The sequence below is a fragment of the Pocillopora verrucosa genome, chromosome 14, assembly GCF_036669915.1.
Source record: "Pocillopora verrucosa isolate sample1 chromosome 14, ASM3666991v2, whole genome shotgun sequence".
NCBI lineage: Eukaryota > Metazoa > Cnidaria > Anthozoa > Scleractinia > Pocilloporidae > Pocillopora > Pocillopora verrucosa.
In genome coordinates this window covers 5,689,422-5,716,752 of record NC_089325.1, presented here as the reverse complement: position 1 = coordinate 5,716,752, position 27,331 = coordinate 5,689,422, and the positions used below count along the sequence as shown (strand labels likewise).

General features: G+C 40.1%; 4 protein-coding genes across 4 annotated transcripts; 1 reads left to right on the top strand and 3 right to left on the bottom strand.

The window, feature by feature from the left end:
* The first annotated feature begins 122 nt into the window (after positions 1 to 122).
* Positions 123 to 3,133, top strand: LOC131778292 (thyroxine 5-deiodinase). Its single transcript, XM_059094702.2, has 2 exons — positions 123 to 1,893; positions 2,208 to 3,133. The coding sequence occupies exons 1-2, from the start codon at positions 1,411 to 1,413 to the stop codon at positions 2,475 to 2,477; spliced, it is 753 nt and encodes a 250-aa protein (XP_058950685.2). The 5' UTR covers positions 123 to 1,410; the 3' UTR covers positions 2,478 to 3,133.
* Positions 3,134 to 7,817: 4,684 nt separating this feature from the next.
* LOC131778364 (type I iodothyronine deiodinase) lies at positions 7,818 to 9,435 on the bottom strand. The gene is made up of 2 exons (XM_059094787.2): positions 8,749 to 9,435; positions 7,818 to 8,573 (listed from the first exon to the last, which is right to left on the bottom strand). Exons 1-2 carry the CDS (start codon positions 9,385 to 9,387, stop codon positions 8,289 to 8,291), a joined length of 924 nt encoding a protein of 307 aa, XP_058950770.2. The 5' UTR covers positions 9,388 to 9,435; the 3' UTR covers positions 7,818 to 8,288.
* Positions 9,436 to 11,401: 1,966 nt separating this feature from the next.
* On the bottom strand, positions 11,402 to 14,427 carry LOC131778365 (type I iodothyronine deiodinase). The gene is made up of 2 exons (XM_059094788.2): positions 13,284 to 14,427; positions 11,402 to 12,699 (listed from the first exon to the last, which is right to left on the bottom strand). Exons 1-2 carry the CDS (start codon positions 13,764 to 13,766, stop codon positions 12,418 to 12,420), a joined length of 765 nt encoding a protein of 254 aa, XP_058950771.1. The 5' UTR covers positions 13,767 to 14,427; the 3' UTR covers positions 11,402 to 12,417.
* A 5,319-nt stretch (positions 14,428 to 19,746) lies between these two features.
* LOC131778343 (tauropine dehydrogenase) lies at positions 19,747 to 25,773 on the bottom strand. The gene is made up of 5 exons (XM_059094758.2): positions 25,620 to 25,773; positions 24,987 to 25,076; positions 23,370 to 23,919; positions 22,863 to 23,168; positions 19,747 to 20,772 (listed from the first exon to the last, which is right to left on the bottom strand). Exons 1-5 carry the CDS (start codon positions 25,688 to 25,690, stop codon positions 20,392 to 20,394), a joined length of 1,398 nt encoding a protein of 465 aa, XP_058950741.2. The 5' UTR covers positions 25,691 to 25,773; the 3' UTR covers positions 19,747 to 20,391.
* Between the last annotated feature and the right edge of the window lie 1,558 nt (positions 25,774 to 27,331).

Below are 27,331 nucleotides of genomic sequence, written 5' to 3'. Positions count from 1 at the left end.
GTTTCAGTTATATTTGACCAGTGTTGGTTATTCTATCGCGAAGAAAATACTTTATAATCAACGAAACCGAGTGTACACCCCAAATATTTGCATGGCAGTTTCACGGGTTTCAAGGCTTTTAATGTTTATTTAACTGTAACAAAATCCAAACATTAGTTTTGTGTTCCCAATTTAAGACTGCTGAATTGTTTCGTGTTTGGTTCCAATGGTTCCACAGAAATTGGATGAAAATGGATACCCCTGATAGTAATTGCCTTCTTTCGGCTTAAATCCCCGAAAAGATGCGAGTCCTGCTCTTACGTCCAGTGATACAATATTTGTTACAACAAACTTCAATTATACTTGTTCATGTAATTAACTATGTTCGATGGAGATGATAGACCTCGATCACCACTCACCAAGAAGTGTTGACAAGACCATCAAGATGTACACCACTAACAGGTACATCTGATGACATCTGCTCCCAGAAAAACGTTATCATTCCTCTCCGGAAACGACTATTAATTAATGATTAGCGGCCATTAGTGTCGAGTGTGGCATGATAATGAACACGCTATGATTATTAATGCATTATGCACTGGAATCACAAGATGTCTTGCTCTCGTGGACGAGGGCAGCAATTAAAGGGACAATGATTTATTGTCCTTGCCAAGCGGAGTCCAGATTGCGTGTAGTCGTGGTCTCATTTGCGGTTTACCCAAGGAAAGCAGTGTTTTTACGAGGTGATCGGTAAAACAGGATAATGCAAGGGGCGGCAGTAGACAAACATTCTTACTGACAAGTCTCAAGTTCTTATCTCAATTAACTATACCTTTTGGATTGTTCTAGATGACGTCATGAGGTTAAGTGGCGGGCTAACGACATTCAGCGTTTGGCAAAAAACAGGTCTGCTCCGAGCGAATTGTGATCGCTCACTCAGAGAATTTAGTTGTTTGCATCGAGTTGCCTAAAGCCGCCTTAAGAAGGAAACGATCACTCGAGAGTTCACCAAAGATTGCGTGTATATTGAGATTATTCGCCTACTCGCCCCCCTTAAATCGTCGACTCGTCTAAGCTCGAATGGTAAAGCCGCCTAAAGCCTTTAATCATTCGATCAATTTGTCTCGAGAATAGCTTTGAAATTCTTGCGTATATGCCACATAAGATGGATATATCGCTATTTATTTTCAGAGGAGACCGCGAGCGGTTTGTGTAGGATGCGAAAACTGTTCCCTCTTGTCTTTATCGCACGAATCCCATCAGTGCATCACGCAACGGTAGCAAGAGCTGTCTGGGGTTGAATCAGATTTCTTGAAGTCACATTCCATCGCTCTCCTCAAGTGCGCGCGTTCTGTTGATTATCAAGACACATATCAACCTTGACTCGTGGTGATCTTACGTAGGGTATTCAGTGACCACTGTGGCGCCCGTATGGCCATGTCAGTCTCAGTAGCACTTCCTTTCTATACGGCATCTTTGGCCCTTCTTATTGCGTTCGGTATCCTACGGTTTCTATTCTGTACCTTGGTGTTCCGAAAGCTGGTCGTTAAACTGTTCATCAAGTTTGCAGGATGTGAAATCAGCCAAGAAGTGTACGGTAACAGTTTGTTTGGATGGGAGATGTATAAAGCGGTGACGGCCGCTTTGATGACAGATCTGCAGAAAAAAGCGAAGCTCGGTGCAGAAGCACCAAATCCTTGTGTTGTGTCGGCCAACGGCCAGTTGCGTTCAAATTTATTAGACTTCGCCAAGAAGAGCAGGCCGTTGGTGGTGAATTTCGGCAGCTGCACTTGCCCTTTCTTCATGGATAGGCTGAGAGACTTCAACGAGATCACGGCGGATTTTAGAGATATAGCTGATTTCGTCGTCATTTATATCTCCGAAGCGCATCCCTCAGACGGCTGGGCTTTCAAGGTAATAATAAAAGCCAAAATTTATTTCTGAGATACCCAATTTGTTGTATGATCCTAGCAAAAATGTTACTTTAAAATCGGGGCATAGGTTACCGACTAGTGGTGGCTTCAAACTTTATCTCATTCTACCACGCGCTTAGATCCGTAGTATTGTAGTGTATACGTTCGTATATACGTATTTGAATTCGAAGAACCGTGAAATTAGACTATACAGTTTGCTGTCTGTAGAGGAAGCCCTGTTTGAATAGTTAATTAGTGAAGGAATGAGCTCGGACTTTGCTCTGACTCATATATTCTTTTTACATCACGATCTAGACTGACTTCCACGTGAAACAGCATCGCACTCTAGAGGAAAGAGTCCAAGCAGCTCTGCTGTTTCAGGACGCGTCTAAGCTAGAAACTCCAGTGTTGGTGGATTGTGTAGATAACGAAGCGAACCAAGCGTATGGCGCACTGCCAATCCGACTGTGTATTATCTTAAATGGAAGAGTTGAATTTGTTGGCGGGATGGGTCCGACATTTTACAGAACACAGGAGGTCAGACGATGGTTAACGAAATGGAGGGAAAGTGAATTGAACGTGTAACCGTAGTCCTATATACCTTCACAATTATTCGAAGTAGCACAGTGAGATACAAGGACGAACACTGAAAACGAAAGTTCAAGCACGTGTATCGCCTTCTTTCACTGTCGCTGTATCACTTACAGACAAGAATATCATGAACAACTTTATAAGGATTGTAATCAAGGGGCTAGTGACGACCGCACGACAAACACTAGCCGAAAAGCCTAGAGCTACATACCCTGTACGCTCGTAGGTTATCATATTCAGTAGACCTGAAAATCTGAATGCTGCCGTAAAGGCGGGTATGGAAGATAAATTTGACACGAACGTTCTCACATGCTTCACTCGAGAAGACAATATTTAATAACCATACATAATTATATTACTCTCGTTTCGTCGTCATCAGAGTTATCATAAGTTTTTATTCAATACAGAATTTCTATTGGGTAAAAGGTAAACAGTTTCTTTTAGTTTCAGTTGTCCTTTGCGAGGTTTATATTACCTATGTTGTTCCCTACAAAGGCAATGTCACCAGTTTCGTGGTATTTGCCTGAAGGTTAAAGGAACGAAAATACGATACAACTATTTTAATCTTGCCCTGTGCGGTCATTGCATTTGTGTTGTATAACAAAACAAAAGAACAAGGTGCGAAATATAAATAACAGCTAAAAATTGAATCTTGCTGCGAGTCTTAATCCCCTAACCTCGTTCGGCGATCATTTTTTACTTCACCTTAGAATATACAAACATGAAATCTAATTACGCGATTTTCAAGCCATCATAAACCGCGGAAAGTTGGTAAATGTCAGGAGACGTCAAGTTGCATTTTTTTTGTGAAGGTTGTTTATCGCAAATCCGGAAAAAGGTACACGTTTGGTTGACACTTTCAACTTGACCGGAAGATTAGTGTCCGTGGAGTCAATCCTAGATGATGAAATATAACATATTGCCGAGGAAATACCTACAAAACTAATGCTATGAAGTGCTACAAACAAAGCTCTTTGTTTAATTATAAGTTGTTTTCTTGTTGAATGACCCTGGAGGGTTTGCAAGCATGAAAACGTTTGCACCTCTGCAAAGTTGGCATCACGCGATGATTTTCTCATTGAACGCCACCGCCAGAAATCCAAACACGGGTGATTTGAGCTCACCGGGGAGAGCTCTCGTATTACGTGCGATAATCTCTGATTGTCGAGACCCTGTTTAGAGAGAAATGTTTACGAAATTCATCGCGTGACTATCGAGTCTGGTAAACAGCCTTTGTTTTAGCGCGTGTGCGCGAGATCATTTAGGAAGTACCTCCTCATCTCTTGATTTACGATCTAACGATCGATTGGCCGAGTGTTGATGACTGAAAACCCCCACTTGAGAAGAGTCATTTTTCTCTAAGTGATTTCTCTCGCTTGAATCCATTTGCGGTACAATTCTTTGGCGACGACTGATTGCTTTCGCTAATCTACATTGTCCTTGATCACGTTTCTTAGCTATAGGGCTTCAAGCATGGCATTGTTTGCTTGAACAGTTTTTAGTGTACTTCCTTTTTGGCTGGGAACCCAGTCGTTTAATAATTACTGTTCAAATTTCGATCAAATGCATCATATTGTGACACATTTCAGCACTCACAGAATAAAATGCCATGCGAAATCTGGTGAAAACACCGACTTCCGGTGTCGAAACGAATAACATCGTGAAATAAACAAATTAAGAAAAATAGTTTGTCACGGATGAGAGAGATCGTACCGAATTGAGAGAAAATTTCCAATTTTTTTTATGAAAGTAAAGAAACCAGTGTGAAGCTGTTGAAGAGACTTTAAAACTTTGGAAAAACCGCCTAAGAATAATTTCAATTCTAGTTCATTCATTATCTGACATTCGAGTTAACCTCGCGTGATAGATACATTACGATCGCGTGAATTTGAACCTTACGTCATAATTTGTCCAATTTTCTCACGAATGTAGCTTTTTACCTTCTTATCTGGTTGCTTGTATCACGTCTGAAACGCAAAATGTTTTCCTTGAACTGGTCTTCATAAGGAATTACCTTTTAAACCTTCCGGTATTTTTTCAGAGTATATGATTAATATTTTCTTTTTGTCTAGAAGATGCAAGACGGATAGGTAAAAAACCGCCGAATTAGAATTCTTGTAGATGGATTTTAAAAGAATACTTGAAACTATAAGCCTTAGCTATGCAACTGGTACTTCTGTTGTCATAAATCTCCTCTATGCGAAAAGACTGATACGAAATAAGAAAAAAAATGAATATTTTTCAATTGGCAAGTCGCTTCTGAGATCTTTCACTGTTTTAAAAGATGGCTTCTACTTTAAGTCAGGTTCACCGTTTCGTCTATTATCTCAGACGATTTAAAGGGATGGTATATTTTTTTTTTGCACAGAAGATTCCTTGCAAGTTTATATCAGCTTTCGTAGGAAACGGCTTTAGAGGAAGTTGTAAACATCTTTCGATGTCAAAGGGTAACTAGATATTTCTAAACATACATCCCTGGAATAGAACCAAACTTTGTTTCATGCAAGGACCCTCCTTGTGAACAAAACTAAAAAAGCGCTAGCAAGACGCATGCAAGAAGTATAGAAGTATCCGGTTTTAAGTTCAAGTCATTTCTTGACCGTTGAAGGATTGCTTCATTAAGAAATCAAAGAAGCGATAAATCACAGACTGGTTTTGGAGATGAGGGCAAAAAGGGGGCAAAATTAGTGATTATCTCTCTTCTCCAGCTCTCGTGGTTTTCCCAAATTACGTGCTTCCAAAACAGAAAACACGACCGAACTATTTATAGAAGTTATCTTTTATTGATTTATAAACAGTAGAAGCTAAAAAAAAGAGGGAGCATTTATTTATTCCTCCGTAAAGACTTCCAGATGTGAATTTCTCAGTTCGATGGTTTTAATTTTGAAAGACTTAATTTGGTGATGATTACCACAAACACTGGCCGTTTCAATAGATATGATAAAAATAGACCGTTAATTCAAAAAAGGGCGATAATTTGACTACAAGAGAGGAGTATAAAAAGCATCTGCTCTGATGTCGAATATGGAAGAAAAATGCTTTCAGCACTTTACATTTAAACAGCAGGAGGCACACTTATGGTTGCTGCTTTGTTGCGCCGCATAGAGCACGACACATATGTGTATAGCCAATGCAAATGTTGTTACGTTCAAAGGTGTTGGTTATCGAGGAGTTGAAGCACTTGAATCAAGCTATCCACGCATTCTTGGACACGGCAAAAAAGCCTCTCTCGCACCTGTGCCTTTCACTTTACCACACAAACTAAGTTGCAGAGAAAAAAAATCTAAAAAATTTGAGCCACTGAAAAAGCGCAATTTTTAATTTAAAATATGTCGAAAATTTAATTTAGGTAGTCAGAAACTGAAACAGGAGTTATTTTGTTATGTACACAACTCCCGTCTCATGGAAATGTGCGATAAACATTTCACGACAAGAAAAGTAAACACAGATTTGCTTTATAAAGGGAAAATTATTTTATAACTAGTTTTCAACCCCTTCAAGATAAGATGCACTGCTATAAATTTTGGCTAAGGCCCGAAAATGTTGCAATCAACAGCAGTTGATGATTTTTTTCAGCTTCTAATAACTATAAACAAATTAATTTTAACTCTTTGCGAGGCCTGTATGAGTTGTTCAAACATCGCGTGATTTCATTGTATCTTTCATCAATTCGAGAAAGTTCAAAACAAAAATATTTCACCCATAAGCTTTCATACCGGGAAAACAAAACAGAAGTAACTGGAGAACTTGCTCCTTCTTTGCAGAGTTTGATTAAAAAAAAGTTGAACATATCGTGCAACTGAACAAATGATTTCAGTGAGAATACTTTGATCGCGTGACCTCAATCTTCGACAATTTCGCTTGTTCGCTGAATGACGTAATCAGAACACGACTGATCACAGCACACTGCGTGTAAGCTGGACACAAGGGGTCCGTCAAAACAAACTTCCCACAGAGCTTAAGCGACAAAGGAAATGAACTTAACTGCGATCTTCCTTCAGCAGATTGTAATCTCGCACGCATAGCGACCTACAGTCAGATAAACAAGGAAAATTAAAAGGGAACATTTCTCGATTGCGGTAAATATTGATCTACGCTTGTTTGCATTTGAGTGGGAAGCGTCCGACTTTCAGGCACCGAACTGCTAACACATAGTTTGCAGTGACATCAACTCAAAGATTCAAACTGCGACGCTGGCCATCAAGGGTATTTGTATTGAAAATAGGTTAGAGACGCAAAAATGTTCTCTTTTACTGATTAAGTAATTTTGTAGGAGGGAAAAATCACTCCAAATCGATTTCCCCTTGTGCCACTTCAAATTGTTTTGTTTTAGGCCCATCGCCGTCATCGTTTCATTGTTTATCACTCAGTTTCAACGATTATTAACACGTAATTTGTGTCAAAAGGAACATAAACCTCACTCACCGCAAGTCACGATACCGATTAGATTAAGTCTTCTTGCAAATTAGTAATTATGAAACGCGCGCAAATTCTAACATGTCTTTTCTCGCTACGATACAAAAGCAAAATTTAAACTAGGAGCGAAATTTTGCCACAGGTTCGTTTGCGGACAGCGCGCATGATTGACAGCCCGTACGCAAACAAAAAATCTGCAAGGTCTTGCAAGAGTGCTGGCTAGAATTACGTAATTAAAAAATACTCTAGCAGCGATTCTGGAAGGTTTGCGAACCGTTCTGGAGTGATGGAGACCCCTTAATCCACACTTCTCGTCCACTCGTTAAAGTGTTCATCGAACCCGACTGAGTCGAGCTGCTGCTAAAAGTGCTAATTTGATCGATTGATAGACACTAAGCCCCTACTAAAGAATTGCAAACATTTAAACAGTTGCCATTGCCTTCCGGCTCTCGGTCTCAAATACAATGTTATTAATTAAGTGAATTCTGCGAGTTATTTACCGGAACACTGTAATACGCGTGCCACAAAAGTTGGCAAAAAGGATCCGAAACGTGTCTAGGAACTGGAAAAAATCTGCGGATTGCATGGATTCGTTGGCCAAACCAAAGGATTACAGAGGGAGAAAACAAGCTCAATCAGATTTTAGATATTTGAGGTGGACAACAAGTTGACTTAACCCTGGGCTGCCTTAGGAGGCGGGTAAAATCAACATGGGCTATGGTTGTAAATGCACGCAATCTGTCTTAATCACCTGGAGGTGACAGTCCAATCAGAGTTCACTTCATAGCACGATAAAAATTCCTTTTAGAGAAAAATTTGGGGGAGCGGGTTGGAATGTACCGCTTCGCTGGCTCAAACCGGGCAATCGTGTTGAAATCGAGAGGCGTAAAGTACGTCAAAGGACTCGTACACTTGGAATAGACTAGTTAACACGCGTTTTATTTACATTCGTGTTTTCGCACGATGGAATGACTAGTTGAGCTACAAAGGTTCCCTTTCATCAATTATTATACAGAGCTTAGAATTAAAGTTGTCGCGACCGTCTAAGACGCTGTTTCTACAGATCAGTGACTCAACTGCTTGTAAGTAAGTTAAAAAAAAACATTGCAGTAACGCGGTCTACCACGGCATCAAAACACGTCAACAAAATCTCTTTGTTTGTTACTACCTCGAATCTACCTTAAATATAAGTGTTTCTTTCGACATCGTTCTTGGTCATTGTTCGAAACGTTTGAAGCGAGGATTCCCAGATCTTTTCGTTGATGCATTGTTATAAACTTCCGGTTTTAGTCATTTATCCTAATTGTATTTCCTTGCGTGGCTTTTTCGATGGAGATGCATTTGTCATTAGAATCTTGTTTGTTCCTTGACGCAGTTGTTCCCAATACTTTACGCCCGATGACGGCCAGTTTTCATAAACTCAACCTTGTATTCCTTAAGCCACTGTCTCACATTTTGTGGGTCGTAGAATGTCGGTCCAGCTAAACCAGCAAATTTCACTTTCTTGTTCTTTATCACGTAAAGTCTGATAGGTAACCCAGCGTATGCATTATTAGCTTCATTCTCCATTGTATCTATCATTATGGGACAGTTAAACTGCACAGAGTCCTGCATGAGCTTTGCGGCTTGGCATCTATCCTCTAAGGTCTTGTGGGTTGAAATTTCGACGTTGTTCTAAGTATGAGATGGAGAGATTTAGTCAGTTGACGCGGGTATCTATATCATTTGGCAAAGGTTGCACTTTGACAGTCACTCACATAAGGAAACTTCTAAGGGGCGTGCACATATGATTTTAATTTATCTAGGAAACTGAAAGGAAATAGTTTTTTTAAAAGACTTTGTATCTCACCTCAAAGGCCCAACCGTCCGTTGGATGAGCTTCCTCGACGTAGATAGAAAGGAAATCAGCGACATCACTGAATTCTTGCACTACGTTTAGAAATTCGCCCACCCTTGCTCTGAAAACTGGACAAGTCCAGCTGCAGAAGTTGACAACTAGTGGACGGCTCCCCTTGCAAAAGCTAAGCAGTCGAATTTGCGACTCTCCGTCTAAGGAAACTAGGAGAGGGTCCGGAGCAGTGTGGTCCTTTCTTGCAGTTTTTTGCAGCTCGAGATGGATGGAATTGCGCACAGATTTTAACATCTCCCAATTGAACAGTGAATTCCAGTACATTTCCTTTGGCAGAGGTACTACCGATATCAAGTCCATCATTTTAATAACGATCGATCTCGTTCTGGGAAAAATGCTGAGAACACGTAGGAACGAAAATGCCACTAAGAGAAGCAGTGTTGTCGCGCAATGCACAAACGCGCTACTGCTCATTTTCCGCGACATATTTTTTCCTCGACGAAGCTGCAGAGCTGGCGAGTCAAAGCTCGTGTGTATCTCCTCTCGAACACTTTCCCTGGGTTTGAGGACCGTAATGACAGCGTATTTATACAGCACCGAAGGAATGTCAGTAATTTTGTTTCTCTTAAAAACACTCATTCGACAAATCTGACCTCACTGATGAACTTTCGCGTGACGTTGACGCGGAATTTTTCTGTGCTGGCAGGTGCGGTGTGCAGCTCTGGAACCAATGAAACCCAAACAGACAGACTTGCGCAACTTTGTAGGACAAATTTTGTCTCCCTTTATTCAAATAGCGCATCTGTAGTCACAATACAAATATGATGTTTAGCTATTTGCGATCAAATTGGCGCCGACAATTTCCCTGCGTGCGTAATGTGGTTTGATTTATCGTGAGTGCTGTGTATGCTGTCCGATGCCTTAGCGAAAATTGACCCCCATTTATTCTGGAAGCATTGCGCCTCACGGAATAGTGATTTTTCGTTTAAGCCTCTTTAGTTCAAGCACTACTTTCTTGTTATTTAAAGCTGTGCGTGTGTTTCAATCAAGTTTCAGTTGTCATCGCTGAAGAGTGAAGAGTTCTTGAAAAAGTTGTTAATCTGACGTTCCCTATTTAGTCGTGTTACTGATTTTCGCAAGGCTTGCCACGAAAGCACACGACGCTTTGGTGCGTTAAGACCATGATGTTAATCGTCTAAACAGATTTTAATCGTAAATTTACAAGGACGCCTAAAAATAGAGAAATGTCAGACTTCTCTGCGGTGGTTTCTTTTTCCACATATGTGTTTTGACGTATTTTTTGATCTTTTTCGCATACCACGGTATGTAGTCTGTTAAAAATAGCCATTGGCTTTTGCGAGTTTCTCACTGTGCTCTATATTTGGGCATTTTGATGGGATACAAGCTTTCCGAACTGAAAATAAACCCATGTACCGTGGTAAAAGAACGCACGAAGGATAGTGAGAATATCTTTGCAAGCGAATGTGGACAACAGTTCAACAACTTGAATCAAAGAAATACTGTTTGGAGGAAGGGAAAATTTGAAAGAAGCATTAGTACGAGAGGAAACTTCGTGAGTTTAATGACATTATTCAATCATCTTTAAGTAATGCGCCATAAATTTCGTTTAGAAGGGAAATTTATGGCGCATAAAACTATTTTAACAAGCAGTGTTCATATTGAAAATAGCATGTAATACCTATAAACAATTCTGATGTATTGTGAACTGCAACTAACCTTGTCGTTTGGAACCTTTTGTGCAAAATATTCTTACCCTATTTGGAGTTGCTCTCAAATGTTGCAAATTATTTGAGGGTTTTTGTTACGGCCTATCGATTTTAAAGCATGTATTGTTTAAACTATCATGTGTAGGAGTTGGGAGTATCGGTTTATAATGAAGTAGCTGTAAAAAGGAAAATTAAAGGTTCTGATACCACAGCCGCTTAAACTCTGAACTCTAAGAAACCTTTTCTGTATTTAAGATAATGGGCGGTCAAGAAAACCTTCTTGATTCTTGCTATCTGTGAAACTCCAGAAATTCGGAGAGTGTACGGATTTTACACAAGAGCATATTTTTGAACAATGAGCCTTAGCTCTAGTGATTTCCAAAAATCGAACGTCGCCTGAGGAAGTGTTTTGACGAAGCGTTCGCGTGACATCTGCTGCTTAACCCGGCAGTGTGTTCGTGCTGAAAACACACTTATCTTGCACGCAATGATGACGCTGCAGTCAACAAACCCTTGAATATGTTCACTTCTTTAATATTGATTCACTGCGATCATTTTGAAATAAGGAATATTGGATTAAAATGCGACAAGAAGAGACGCAAGTTTGGAAAAAAAAATCGTGATAATAACGCGCTAGACATTGATATGGGGTTAATACCTCTCCACAGCTAATAGACATAACAATAATGTTTCGTTATCATCTCTCAGTAACGGTCACCGCGTTGGTTCAAGAGCAGAGTCAAAGTTCCTGCATTCCACATAAACTATACTTCATCGCTATCGTGGAAAATGCAAGGAATTCGAGAGGGTGTTTTTAATTCGCAAATGTTTTTTATTTTTCAGTAATTTGCTTCAAATTAAAATGATTCACCCCGGAATTCGGGCGGAATCGTCGAAGAATTTCAAAAAGGAAGGTTTTAATAGCCTTAGCAGAGAGACAGATTCTTAATATTACAATAAAGAGTTCTCTTTTTCAGTTGGGAAAACATGTTTCTGTCGGACAATCTCATTTACGCTTTAACTTGTTTGTCGAAGCAAACTCGCCATGCAACCAGGAGCACAAAACGAAGACCCTGTTTCTTAGCTGGACGTGACCTTCCTTTCAAATTAGACGCTACTCAAAACACGTTTCTCCATTTTATAACTGCCACAAGATGATCTTGACTTTTTCCGCCATTTTGCTTGCAAAGTATACAATGATACATCGGATAGGAATTTATTAATTAAAATATGTCACGTCATTTAATTACTTCTTACGTACAAAGTGATGGGAGGTGATTCAAACAGTGCACTTACACCTGGTGCCTCTTGACTTTTGATTACCCTCAAACACTACAGAACTTACGCGATTTTGATAGCGCGCGCGTTCTTTCTGCAAAAACGTTTGTAAAAGGACACAAGCAGCTCTGCCTCATAGGCGGCTTTCACAGTTACGCACAAATGTATGTACCACATGCGCCTCGAGGCCAAATTACGTAGAGTAATTTGTGCTTGTGTAGTAATTTATTCACAGCTTCCCTTTGAATAGTACAATGTTCCGACTTAGAACGTGACATTGAAACAGAACATTACCCACTATGCGTGGTCGTCACTTAGTAATATCTATGGACCTGACAACTGCAGTATCAAAATAATAGTTACAATATGTATGTATAATGTACAAAATTCTTCTTGTTTTACAACAAATTTATACCAGACTTGAAGATGCTTATGTACACCATTTCTTCCTTCAATTTTTTTTTTAAATTCCCACAGTAAATTGTCTTGGCGGCTTGTTTCCTCCAGACAATAATCCTTCAAAATACTACTTAATTATCAGACTGAAGTGGTCTGCGGTCAAAGCGTGCATACAGATTCAAATATTCCACGTGCGTCTAGCGTGCTAGAGCAAGAAGTTGTCTAAAGTGATACTAAAGTCCATTTATTTTTCCCGCGCATTTATCTACGCTCTGTGCCTGGCAGTTTTCGGATGAATTCTGATGTTCTGAAGCCATTGTCTTACTTCCTTAAGATTGTAAAATGTGGGTCCCATCCCCCCTGCGTATTGTATTTGGTTCCTTCTGATGATGTAGAGTCTGATAGGCATGCCAGCGTAAGCCTTGTTCGCTTCATTCGTCATGGTGTCTGCCAAAACTGGACAGATGAATTCAACTGAATCTAACATCATCTTTGCAGCGCTACATCTCTCTTCCTGAGTTTGGTGTTGTGGTATTGTGATGTTATTCTGCAAGACAAATCACGTCATTGTAAAAACGTTAGCCTCTAAAATATCTTATATGGACAATGATGTTTGCCCCGGAGGTTTTATTTCATTTTAGAGTTAAGTCGCTGTCTTAAATTCTTGGGAAAAATTTGCATTTAAGTGACGACTTAAAACGTGATGAAAATTTTGCCCCAAAGGTAATCAATCGAATGGTTGTCTAAACTGCGTTCACTTTTTTTTATTCCCGAACATTCTACAACTGAATGGCAATTGTGTGATTCTTGCATTAAAGGTGTCTGTCTGGGTGATCATTACGAATATTCTTGATTTATATTACTAGTATTTCTTTATCTAGGTCTGTCGCAATAGAAAATTGGTGGAACAATGGATCATCGACTCCTTAAAACTGACTAAATCACTCAGTCAATAGAACGTGACTGGAATCAGCAAATCTTTTTTATGAAATACAGATGTGGCTTCTCGTTAAATTCATGTACTTGATGGCTTGACCTTGAAACTGATCATTTGAACTTGGCAGTTACGCTAAGTTACATCAGAATCGTCTAATCTTTGTTATCTGATAACTCTTTCTGGCACGCGCTCACCTCCAATTTCCAACCATTGGTTGGATGGGCTTCCTCTACATATATCGTCAAGAAATCGGCCACGTCCCTGAATTCTCGCACGATGGAGAGGAACTCGTTCACCCTTGTTCTGAAAACAGGGCAGGTCCAACTGCCGAAGTTGACGACGAGAGGACGGTTGCCTCTGCAAAATTCTAAGAGACGATAACGTGATTTTCCGTCTACCGAAATGAGCTCGGAGTCTGGGGCGATTTTTCCCCAAGAAGCTGTCTTTTGCAGTTCGAGTAGCATTGACGAGCGTTTGGAGCTTAACATAGGCCATGTGAATAGTGAATCCCAATAGTCCTCCCTGGGCATTTGGATTGTCGAAATCTTGTTTACAAACTCTGAAATGATCCACTGTGTACAAGGAATGAGTTTCAAAAGCCGCAATACTGTAAACGCAAGCAACAGCACTGAAGTGCCGAGATAGTAGCACAAAAACATACACGTGCTGTAGATCATCTTCACGCGTTAGAACTGGACTGTCAACTGCACCGTGTCTGAGGTTCAACTGGAACGAGAGCTATACGAGTTGCACTTCACAGCGGGAGAATTTAAAGAATGTCTTTTATACCGACCTCTTACGTGATTTTTCAAATTTTTTTTTGTCACAGCTCGAGCGTGCAATGCGGAAAATAGACATCAGGAGCTGAACGGATGTATCTTTAGCAAAGTCTTTGCTTCTTTTGCTATATTTGGCTCGGCTTACCTCTGGTATTTAGCGGTAACGCTTTTACAAACAAACTAAACACAACTGTTCGCAGCAGTACCACTCGGCATGCGCTAGACGCAGTGATGAATTGCAGGCCTGCGCTTTCTTGTTAAGTATATTTCAATGACCCCCATTTGTTCTCGAAGGCATGATGAGCACGCAACAAATTAGAATTTCTTTCCACAATAGCCAAAGATTTCTAATTCCATGAATCACTGTTAGAGGACAAAAATTTGATACGAAGCTGACAGAAAATTTTTCACGCTCATCTGCATTCCTATTCAAGGGCACTTAAGAGCGTGCTTGAAATGGAAAAGTTAGAGGAATCAAAACTGAACTTGCGATATTTCACGCTGAGATATGGTTTGCCAATGGTTCCACAATAAATACTTTGCCGCCAAGTTTTGCGTGATTTCCAATTTGTAAACAAATGTTATTTTCATCACGCGATGAATTCCGCAGGACTCACGCGAATGCACGCAAAATCTTATAGACACTCTGAGATGGTGCTGTTGGCTGTTTACTGTACAGTTGCTCGAGGTTTTTTACAAAAAGCGCAAATATTAAACACTTGCTTAACTCATAATTGAGTATTTGTGTGTCTTTTCCGTTGCAAAATTTCCTCACAGCATGACGCTCTTTTAAAGTAATCAAGAGCTTGCTTCAGTGCGCATGCTGGCTTGTTAGAAGCTTTCGCTACTCTCGGGACAAAACGCTAGCCGCGCGGAATGTTTGACTCATTGTGGCGCGCTTTTAGACGACAAATTGCAAAAACCACGTCAAAGGTTTAATGAGCTTCAAAAATAGACCTTCATGCCGCAAGTCATGAGTTAACTGCCTATGGGATGCCCAAGTGCAATAATGGCTGAACCGCAAAGTGATCGCCCTGCTCAGTTCTATAGGCAAAACCTTACAACTAGAAACTCTCATACGATAAATGATGACAGAGTCCGTTTGAAATGTTTGTAAACTTGGTTTGATGGTTAGTTTCTGCAAGGCACGTTCGACACAGCGCGAACCTAATTTACTTGGAAGAAAGTAGTGTCTTATTTCCTGCTTTTCTGAAGCAGACCGGCGGAAGGAAGTTGCAACTCGGCCGCGGCGTTGAAGCCAGTCGAAAACGCTCTTCCTGCACGTAAACACGCACTTCTCGTTGAAAAAAATGGCCATGTGAAGCCGGGTAAGACTAACCTTTTATCTTTCTAAATAATGTTCCAATTTTACTGCTAGCACACAAGAAAAAAAAACACTATATCCGTTTTGATTTCCTCATTCATCCATGCATAATTTGGTGAAAGGAAAACGAAGAACGTGTGCTAACCAAGTCGTCTAGACTTAATCATTGAACCTTAGAAGCCCTTTTATTTGAGTGGCTCAGATACGATATGTTTGAAATTAAATTGAAGAGCAAAGACTTTCTCGATGAATGAAAGGCAAAGTAGACTATGTCAGTAATCAACTGTACCTTTACGAAATCTAGTTGTTACATCTCGCTTGGTCTCAATAATTTGACTGATATATGCTTTGTGCGTAAAACACGCGAACAGACCCTTTGTTCTCTAATCACAGTGCATAGTTCACCAACTTGGGCACAATAAATTACTCCGAAGATATGACATGTTTCTCTTAAGGAAGTCAAAGACTGCGAGAAACTTCGTCCTACGCGACAGAAGTACATGATTTGGAACATATTTTGGATACGGCTATGGGCACGGTAAATCATGGGCAAGTAGTGAAAGTAAGGTCTCGAAAAACTAAGTCTCGAGTACGTTTTCTACCAACATCCACGCGGTTTCTTTATGTCAGTGCTCCCATAGAAATAAGTGATTTATTGCTTTTAAGAAATAAACAGCAATTACTTAAAGGTTTTAAATATGGCGACAATTCAAGAGCCATTAAGCAGAAAGCTAAATAGACCAAAACACCGAATAATTGGATGTGTAATTGCTCGGTGAAGTATTTTGACTGATGCAGACTTTCAACCCTCGCAGAAATTATTTGAAGTGATTTACTACATGGCAATGTTGACACGAGTATCACTTGCTTTTTGGCACGGGCCAAGGCGGCTTTGTATGATAAAACCACTTCATTGCCACAACTCTCATGTGTTTGATATTGAACTGCGACAGCGTGGCGTATTGTCTAAATTATCAAGTTTTCCTTGAAGCTGTTTAGTAGAACTGGGTTCTTATGTGACTGCGTGCCCCGTGCACAAGTTTATGGCAATTACAAACAACACAAGACAGTTTTTCCTTTCCTTTTTTCGCTTTTATGTCATTTTTTTTTATTAATTAAAGGTAAAAAAAACATTTGGTTTCCTCAATTTACGAGTGCTCTTGATAATGACGCCCTTGAATTCTCTTTTGCGGCTTTAGTAATTACAATTATTAAACTATATTGGCTGCACAAATTGTTCCAGTCATTAGCTCTTTGCTAATTTTGCGTCAGTTTTGCACATTCTGCTCAGAAGGTAGTGCAATGACAATTACCTCTTTTCTTTCGATTTTTCACAAATTAGAGGGGTTTGGGTATGTTATGTCAAACGCGCGAAGAACTCAGTCATGAAGCAAAGAGACTTTCTAGATTTCACTGAATGGGACGGGTGGCGGACAGTAATTCAGACATGCTTGATTGGGATCAGACCTTTCGACATTTGAGGAAGGGAGGTTCAAAGTTGCATTCCTTCCTCCCTCCTCTTGAGAGTCAATTTGTGCAACCCTTCAGCACTTTTGTGTCACGAAGAGCCAAGCCAAGAATATTTTACATCATTAAGTGTACGGATCGAAATGAAAAGTGAGTGATAACTCTCTTTTCCTAGTCAGCTGTAATGCTTACTTCTTTTGAACTGAACACTCCCTAAAGTGCAGACAAAAATGAGTGGTCTTAAACTTGGAAAAGCCGTTTTTAATCCGATGCAAACAAAAGGTACATTATGCGTGATTCAAAGAAGATCCAGTGTAATATAATCGAAGCTATATCTTACGAAGATGAAAAATGATTAATTTTTGTGCAACTCTTTTGCGATTTTTTCCTCCTGTCACGACGATGAAAATAAAAGTTCTTCGTCGTGGTACCGTTCGGTAATGAACATTTTTGGATCCTGCAGAGACTGGAAATAATTCCTCTATACAAAAACTTTTATCATCTTTAGATATTCTATTTTCGTTTGTGAAAAGAAAAAATGAAAAATTCAGGCACGAGTGGAATTTGAACCCATTTACCGTCGTGCGAAATACCTGGGTAGCTCTCTTACCTATCTACTTAGCTGTCGAGCCAACAGGGAAATACACAATGCTTTAATTTCGCAAACGCACCAAAGGGAACATATGCCGGAAAATCACGATCTTGTTTAAACTGTGGAATACAGATTTTTTTACAAGACAATTTGCAGTTGTAAACTCAATGCAGGAAACGAATTTCATGACCGATTTGTTCAGCGCTCTGATCAAAATGGGCTATCAAACCAACGAGTACTGGTGGGCGGTCATGGGTCGAAGTTTTGGCCACCGAAATATTCATTATTTTTATTTCAAATCCCAGCAGAGAAACGTTTTCCATCACTTAATTTTAACTGAGCTGGTTACTGGTACAATTAATTTTTAGACGGTCATAGAAATTGTAGGGGAAAAAGATAACTGCACCGACATGCGACTACTGGTCAACTGATTGATTATTCGTTCATTTCAACGATTTTTAGCTGAATAAACATTGAATTCCAAGTCATTTTATTGAGCACGCGTATCGTGAAAGTTTTTACAACATGTCTTGATAATGAATTATTTTTCCATGGATGCGTTAGCCACCGTTGCCAAATCAATTTGTTTATCCCGTGAAGAAATCACGATTCTTTCTAAACCTATCCTGGCATGAAGCCAGTCCGACAACGAGTTACCGGCGGGGCAATTTTTGAAATTTGGCAACCTTCGAGGTCGCGAAATTTTCTTAACCTCTTTGTAAATTTCATGATGTTTGCGTTATTACTACAATCTCATTCACACATAAATACAACTGTTTTAATAATTCGGAAAATGGGAAATGCTGTAATTCAGGACAAAGGTGAACCCAAGGTGAAGAATTGTATGGCAAAAAATTACTAAAATTTAAATTTTGCGCAGTTTTCGCAATTCTTTTTAATTTTTGTAGTACCTTGTTGACATCTTGTTGGCATATTTTTCAAGTGAACTTTGAGCCTCAAAAGTGTCCTGTAACCTTACGAATTTTTTACCATTGTATCCTGAATATTTGTAGCCGCATTCAATCTGGGATGTAAATTCCATCTTTGCTCCAGTTGATTTTTTCTAAACATGGGCGAGTTCCTTACCCCCTACAAGTAAGCTATTCACAAAGGATTGGCACTTGATTAAAGGCTTAAAGATAATGGAAAAACCGATGCATCTCTCCTTCCTAATACGCTCCTTACATCTTTTTAACAATATCTACCCGCGTGATCAGTAGTCTGCTCTCAATTCGATCAACTTCTCTTCAAAATCTTATCACAGAGATTTATATCCGCTCAATGATGATCTAAATCGCGTGAAATGAATCGTTTCGTTGACAATTTGAAAGCCACCAAGGGTTTCATATAGTCACGTTCACAAAAGCAGTGATGACATGTAGAATTCAAGGTTATCTCAGTTATGCGTCCTTAATCAGTTCTAGCTAACCTATTTGAGATTGAAGTTTAAGGGGCGGTATGAACAAATGCTTTTTATTTCAGGAATTTTGTGCAGGTTTGCGATTTTATCTCGCTCAAATACCGTTCTCTCCAAAATACAACCATTGGTTTTGGAGCTCAGCAAAGTATCTGAACGTGATCAGTGTGATTCATGGATCTTCTTGAGGTTTATTATAATTGTTTGGGGTTATGCCTTGAAATGAAGTCAGGAACAAAGATGACCTTAAGGTCTGACCACATAGAATAAAACAAAACGTATCTCGAAAGGATTTCTAGTTTTAAGGCATCATAGATCAAAGCAAACTCAAAACACTTTTTATGGTCGACTTTTGATTAAACTTTGCCGTGGAGCGGAAAAGAATATGGGTCAGTCTTCTCCCTCCGCTGGGACTATACCATCTCTCTGTTCGGTTTACTTTTGCCCTAAGGGCGCATTCGTCTCAAAATTATTTGGACGCAGTTGAAATTAGAAGTATTGGCCAACGACGACGTAAATGTGCGCTGCAGTAGACATATTGGACAATCTTTAAGGATAACTATGCTTAAGAATGTTTTTATAATAGACTGTGAACAAGATAAGAACAAGGTAGAGGAGAAAGTTAACGCAGCGAGGTGAGGAAGATTGTGTAGTTGACCATTCTGTTTCGTCAATTCGGAATGGTCGGCCATATACGCAAGCGACAAAACCAAAGCGCCCTTGATCCTGTTAGCAAATTAATTTACTTAGGTGTATCGGTGTGACAATTTTCTCGATCTTCTAGAAACGCCGGGTGTCCTAGCTTTGAGAACTAACCGCAGGGTATTATGTTAATAAGTATGATGTTTCGTTGAATTGGTAGGTTTAACTCTCCCTGCGTTTTGGTTTCTTCTTTAATCTCCTATTTCATAGGATTTATTTAATTTTGGAGTGGTCATTGTCTGCTTATTTAATCACCAGCTGTAGTTGCTAATTTACCTGTATGTGTTTTGTTACCAAAAAACTCATCGAGTGTGAAATTTATGACTAATTCTTTCATCAATTGAAGGACTTGACATATGCAAGTAGACCAGTAAGATAACGAGACTGAAGTTATGTCTTTAATACCAAGGTTTCTGGGAAACTTTAGACACAACAACATTTAACATGCTACACCTTTTTTAAAAATCATCAAACAGAAAATTGACGCTGCTTCCAACAACTAATCTCAAATAAACTTTTGTAAACCGGCCAGTTTCCTTGCCGACTTGAGACTGACCTTTCTCCTTTGCAAGGTATATGCACAATACTACAAATGCTTTAGGAAAGTCGCTTTCAGTACAAGTACGCCCCCCCTCCCCCCTCCGTGACTTCTTTCATTCCAGTTCCCTCAAATGGAGACCTTAACAGAGAAGGGGGGAGGCCCTTGTCGCTAACTTATTGCAATCCAATATGCGAGCCAACAGTTTTCTCCTCATTCGTCGTCCAGAATTAATGAACACTGTAAACAATATACATTTCTCTCGCTAGAACCCTACGATACACAAAACGGACACAAAACGGAAAGTATTTCAGGCTTTAAATTACATGTACTGTGACGCTAGCTAACAGAGGGGGCCTATAAAAAACTTGAAGTTCTAAACGGTGGCTTTAGTATTAGAGGGGTTGAAAAGAGCGTTTGCGGCGTTGAAGCAGCAGAATAGTCAAAAATTAGTTCTGTGCCCCATAAGCAACAGCTATGTCATCAACCCAGAACGTCTTTTAGTGTTAAGAGGCCGTATCTTTGTGGGGCTCTGGTGGAGGCGACATCACTCCCTTTAAGCTGGCCATCTTCAATGTAATTTTTCCCGACCTTTCCCTGAGCCCAGAGAAGCACTTTATCGATGTATGGCGTCTTCACTCCTGCGATATCCGCTATACCCCGTATGACAGAGAGCCCGTATGGGATATCCTCTGTCAGATAGCGGTGATGAAAGTCTGGCACGAATTTTCCGTGTCCAGTCTCTTTCACGGGATGTTTCAGGCCCTGGTAAGCGGCGTTTGTTCGCAGAGCGGAGTACTGGTTTGTTTTATCAGCTATATCCTCAGGATAACAGCGTAAATCCCATTCTAACATGGGAACGACCTGAGAGAAATCAAATACAAATGATATATAAAGGGGGTAAGTTTCTAAAGAAACTGTGGTGCTGCGTCGGTGAGAGAGTATGACAGGGTAATTTAGTATTATCAACTAAGTTGATAACGTAAATTGGCCAACGTAAAGATTTTAAAAGCAGACGTTTCGAGCGTTAGCCCTTCGTCAGAGCAAATAATGACGAAGGGCTAACGCTCGAAATGTCAGCTTTCAAACTCTTTACAGTTATCAACTCAGTTGATGATACTGAATTACCCTACAAATAATACAGTCTGGTAAGAAATCATTAATCTTGCATCCAAGATGAGATGAGGATTAGCTCATAGATTCCTCTCTGCTTAATACTGTTAGGATGAATGTACCGTCCAACCATCCTTCACAGACTGTCTCTCTCACACACTCCCCCCCTTCCACCCCTCCCCCACTTCCACTTTCATTCTAGAGTGTAAAGCTGGTTTTTTTTTGTCCTTCGGCAGAGACATTTTCAATGTGAAAGCCAGTGGAGTTACATCAATCATACCTAGGGAAAAAAGGTGTGATTCTGACGTTCATATAGTAACTGGGACGCAATAATATAAAGCGGACAATACAGAAGGTTTGTGAAAAAGATAGAGTCAAGACCCTACTCAAGCTTCCCTGTTTTTCCGCTCTGCACGACTACTGCACCTAGTTTACCGACAAAACGCCTTGAACGGGCAAATTGAAACGATGCGTAAGAGGTAATCACACTAAAAAAAACTAACTAAAAAAATTTTTTCAAACTAGGATCCAGACATATTGTCTGTCTGCGGTAGATTTGGTGAGCGGGTATCGGATATTCAACCCAAATGTCAGACGCTGTCAAATTAAAACTCTAATTTACGTTATCGCATTAGTAATCAGATTATTTTTGATAAATGTAACAAGCTTATTTCCAATCCACAGGGAAAGCTTATGAAAATCACACTAAAATTCTGTAACGACTCATGAATCAAATTTCTCTTCCCAGACGTGGTACTCGTCATTCACAAAATTTGCATAATTACTTGTTCTGCAGCTAAGAGACAATCAAACTCAGAGCCCTCCTCCAAATTATTTTTCAATGACTCTCGTGTTTGGAACTTGGGGATCTCAGTATATCTGAAATTAGTATGTACCAATACGAAAGGGTGGAAAGCGTCAAAATTCCAACAATCTTCCAGATCTCCTTTGCCATTCGTCTCCTAGCAAATCGCGCGAGATCTGCGCTCAAAAATATTGGAATCGTAGCAGAGATATATATCTTTTAGTTAAAATCCTAAAGTTGTGTTATATTATACCACTGTTTAAGTATATACTGAAACAGCTGTTCACCACAGTGTCGGTGGCTATCGGTGGATATCTACCTTGCCACTTCACGGCTTGGTAAATATCAACCAATAGCCACCTCCACTTTGGTGAATAGTTATGAATAGTTATGCATTCAGCTGTGAATGCGGCAAGGTGTACATTGGAGAGACTGGAAGACCTATGCAAGACAGAATTAAGGAGCACGATCGAGACATTCGACTCGCCCGTACCGAGACCTCCGCCGTTTCAGAGCATGCCCACAACACCGAACACAAGCCACTCTGGAGCGAAGGCAAGTTTGTCGATCGTGACCCTCATTACTACACGCGCAGGGTCAAAGAGGTATTTCATATAAGACTTCACCCTAACAACATCAACAGGGATAGTGGAATAGAAATTCCAGAAGCGTGGATGCCCACGATCAAAAAACACAACAACAGGAATGCCATGCGCCCGCCGAGGGAGAAAATCACTGAGTGAAACAGCAAGGATGGAAATGCACCAATCAGAGCTGTTGAAAAACAACTAATCACAGCAGAGCATCAGGCTTTATAAGATCACGCATGACCAGTCGACCTCATCGCCTGTAGAAGACTATGCGGTCGAAACGTCGCGATCTACATCACACGTGACTACATCGCGAGACAAACGAAAAAACTTAGCTTTTATAGTTATTTAATAGCCGATCCAGCTGTTAGTTCGACTCTCTGTTACGGTGAAGTGTAAAAAAAAATAGAACTTGAAAAGAGTGCTAAAACTAGAATCACATTTACCTGAGACATATCGGCTCCAGACTTTTCCCCGATGACTTTTCCCAAGTGAACTACCTCGTCCGACATTTTGGTAAGAAGCTCGCCTGTCTCTTCAGTGACCCCGGTATAAAACATGGGTGGTTGGTCCAATGGAGTTCCGTCCCACCCCACCCATTGACCATACATGATGGCCGGGTGCGAGCACGCATTAGGGTTCATAAGAGAAACACCGATAAGGTGCCCAGAGACAGTCAAGCGAGGAAACCCACCAAGAAGGTACTGTAAAGACGTAACTGGCTCCTTCTTAGGTGGTGCATCGGATCCAACCTAAATAATAAGAGTAAATACAAAACCGCGTTAAATTTACGGTAGAGGCGAGCAGCCGAATTCCCTTAAACCGCATTGCACAAGCATTTCATATAATTCTTGTTTTGATCCAGCAGAAAAAATACTCTCCTATTCAACATAACTGCAGAACTCGGCTAAAGTACATGTCACACACAAAATTAGATTGCACCATGTTCCTACCTGCATTGCGCCAACTAGGGTCTCCTTGGTTCCCAGGACTTCGCATTTCCTGCCGAATTCACTCAGACGACAAGCCCAAGGCAAGGATTCGAAGTTCATCACCGTACAACTGTTTGCTTTATCTCCTAGTATGCCGCGAACTTGGAATTCTAGTCCCGAGGCCCCTGGCAGACCAACAATTATCACACCCGGTTCGATATACGGCTTAAGAGCTTCCAGAAACACCTGATGGGCAAATGCTGGCAGCACGAAGGCTATGATGTCAACACCACGCACGGCTTTCTCTGGGTTTTTAGTTATCAAAGCTGGCTTGGATCTGATGATGCTCGGGTCTTGGTCACGGCGGTTGCATGTGATCTCTAGGTCAGCGGTTTGCATGATTTTGCTCCAACGCTCAGCCTCGTCTTGATACAAACTGAGCACCCTGACTTCAGTTCCCGGATGTGACGAGGCGATGCCAGCGAAGGCATGCGCACCATTACCACTGCCACAGATCAGAAGCTTTATGCCGTCTGTGGTACTCATAACTGGTAGAGCTCTGATAACTTTTCTGAAAAATTTATAATAACAAAGGTTTGCATTGTTGTTAGAATTAAACAAAGCAGCATTTAAATTATAAGGTTACATCGGCTGCATAAAAACGGTCTTAGTTCAAGCGTAACAGCAAGGCTAAAGAAATAAAAACCGCCAGACTGAACAAAATACGACAAGGAGCTAGTGAGAACCCAGAGTTAACTAATATGCACGACCTGAAGCAAGAGAAAACGGGAGTTACCGAGTAATGGCTGGGTTTTATATGTTTTGTATCTGATTTGTCGAAACGGTATTGTGACTTTTCAAGACCAATCAAAGGACAAAGTCAAGGAAAATTTTCAAGTCGACTCCGGACTACCAGAAACTCAATTTGCAAAATTTCTCTTCTTTTTATTCGTTCATTTTTTGATATGTCAAATGGTTTTTACACGCCGCAATTCACTGTAGTTGATATTTTTGTTATCGGTAATTTCCAAATCAAAGCTCCTCAGGTACCAAACCGGAAGATATGTCACGCAGCAAAATTTCGTGAAGTCGTGACCGCAAGAAGTTGTGACCTCAAGAAGTCACGATTTTATCGTAGCGACCTCAAGATGTTTCCTCGCATTAATTAAAATGTTGCTCCAAAATATACCCACGAAGGAGGCTTTTTATTACCAGTAGTTCAGCGGCAAACGTTTTTTAAAAACTCACAAAAAGATTTGACACTTACAACATAACACAAAAAGTGATTTTTGAAACCCAAAACAAAGATAAATTTCTTTAAAAAGACGAGTTAAACACGAGTTGGCCGACTTGGTCAACATACCCGAGTGTAAAGATCTGTTTGGTAAAAAAAATCGGTTCTCTTGCTATTTTTCTGACGCTGGAGTTGGAGAAATCACAAAAAGTCCTGTCAATCTAAACGAAGTTTCGAAATTTAAATCACATGTTCATTTCTCTTCATCTAGCAATCGAAAAAAAAAAAAGTAAAAATCTCATAACATAATCAAATCGACGATGAATGTGATTAAACACGTAACATAACAGCCTCCTCTCTCACTGTTCCCTCCATGATTTCAAGTAAAACGCGGAAGAGCTTACCTCTTACTTATATTTAGCCGGGAATCTTTTTTATCAATAACAGCGACAAAATGCTCGTGCAGCCTAAGACGTTGGCGCTCATCGGCACCGCTGAAATATAATTTATGCATGCGTAGCTGTCAGTTGAGCGAGATAAGAGTGACAGGAAAATTGCAAATATGCAAACTCTGACAAACGAGCGTCTGGCAGATGCCTTAGCTCTACATTAGCCTAGGATATGAAGGGTTAGGCTAAGCCGCAGAATACCCTGCCACTCATTTACATGTCATTGAATAAGAAATAGAGAATAATACATGGGCGCGCGTAAATATGCAGTGTTTAACTCGATAGCTCACGAGTGGGCGCAGCGAACAAGTGAGATGTCGAGTTGAACACGAGAAGAGAAATTCCATATCTACAAACAACCATGTATTATTTTGTTTATCATATAAACACAATAGCTTTTTACTGAGAAAAAAAAGCCGACTTTATTAATGAATGAAAATAAATAAATCGTCAATCCCCGAAAAACAATCTCAGAGTGTGTTGGCGCTAACTCTTAAGATGAAAAAGTGCGTTTAATCATGATTAGAAAAACAACAATGGTCGTAATTTTCAGTTTACAAAATTCTCATTTATTGACTTTGTCCTTACCGACAGAAGAAGTCCTTCAGGTAAACGGCCAAAATCGGCCAGTGGCAAATCTTCCTGTTGGCGATTTTCATTCTCAGCCGAGTGAAATGCTAATACCAAAGCAACTGAATATGCAACTTTCGGTTTTTCTTTTAATACATTGGTTTCCTTCCCCTTCTAAGAAAGTTTGAACCTCACAGTCTGTGAGCGATACCGATTTCTTAGTGTTTTAGCCGCCGTAATTTGAGAAAGCTCCAAAAAAAAACTTGTATTGAGAATCGTGAAGGCTTTGCCGTTCAACCTGACCGAGTGGCGCCAAAGGCGAATGACGTGTTAGCAGCTGATTGGCTCTATCAACACACGTGAAAAAATACGACATTTTTTCACGTGTGTTGCTACGGCTTTTCTCAGAGCCGGAAATCCCTGTATAACACCGCAGTTTATGTGATAACAACGTTTATAATAAAGTTCGGATATAACGCGCGCTGTCATTGGTTGAAAGAGCGTGCTCTATGAGAGTATAGAGCATAGAACTGAGCTAAAGCTGTCACGCCATCTGCCAAATTGTACCATGTTCGACCTTTTCCGGGACTTCTTTTTAGCTTTTTTCCGATAATTGAAAGTGAAATTTCGAAACAAGCAAGTAGTAACAGAAGAACCAAAGAAAGGTTTGTAAACATACCAGGCGCCGTTATTTACGTTATTAAAACGTGGGCAGATACGAAAATCCTCAAAGGAAAAACAAAATAGACATTCCGAGTTTTAAAGATTTTCACGCTCAGTTAGATTGCAAGCTTACGTACGGTAATGAAAATCAAACACAGCCAACACTCGTATAGTATATAAAGTTCAGAGTTCAAAAACAAAACAGAACAAAACAGAAATGATGAAAAATATAACCAAACTGACATAATTGTTAAAATTCATACTAATCATGACGGTGTCTGAGCAAATATGATCATGCTGAAGTCCATCGCAGTTCACTTATCATGCCGCCCTTCGAGTGTAAAAATAAGAGCTCGCTCTGATATCCTTTCCAATGTGTTGAGTGGAAAGTCACTTCAGTCAGCCGAGTTTTGCGGCGCTGTCATCCCGAGCGATCTTCATGTTCCGGTGAATTCGGCTGTCGTTCATTTAAAAAACACTCGCCTTGAACAGTTTGTTTTCTACCTTGTCATGTGGAAAAACCCGCGTGTTTTTATGAGCCATAATTCGGCTGAAGTTCACTGAACATTTCACTTCAAGATTCTGAATTAAAAACTTCAGGCAAAAGCGCTAAATTCGACCTGCCGAATTATTTTAGTTTGTAAACTATCGCAGAGTGTGAACTTTGATGGTTTTTGAACTTTGATGGTTTAACACTTTTGACAGCTTTTGTCTTGTACAGCCAATCAGATTATTTGAACCATTCTAACAGGGATTCTGATTGGCTTATTGTAGCGTGCTCTATGAGAGTATAGAGCATGCTGACGACACTGTTGTTCGCTTTGGAAATAAAGTTTGTTTTGAAAATTGAAAGTAATGCTCGGGGAATTTAATGGATTCTTTATTATAAAACAGATCAGAGCACAGCCAAGGCTTCTCTTTTTGTTAATTATTGTGTTAGGCCTCGATCTTTAAAACCTCCCGACACATGTAAATAAGGTGGACCAAAGTGGCAGGCTCCAAGAGTTATGGCAAATACCGCCTAATTGTCTTACTTAACTAACTTTCTTCAGTTGACTGCTCTGAAA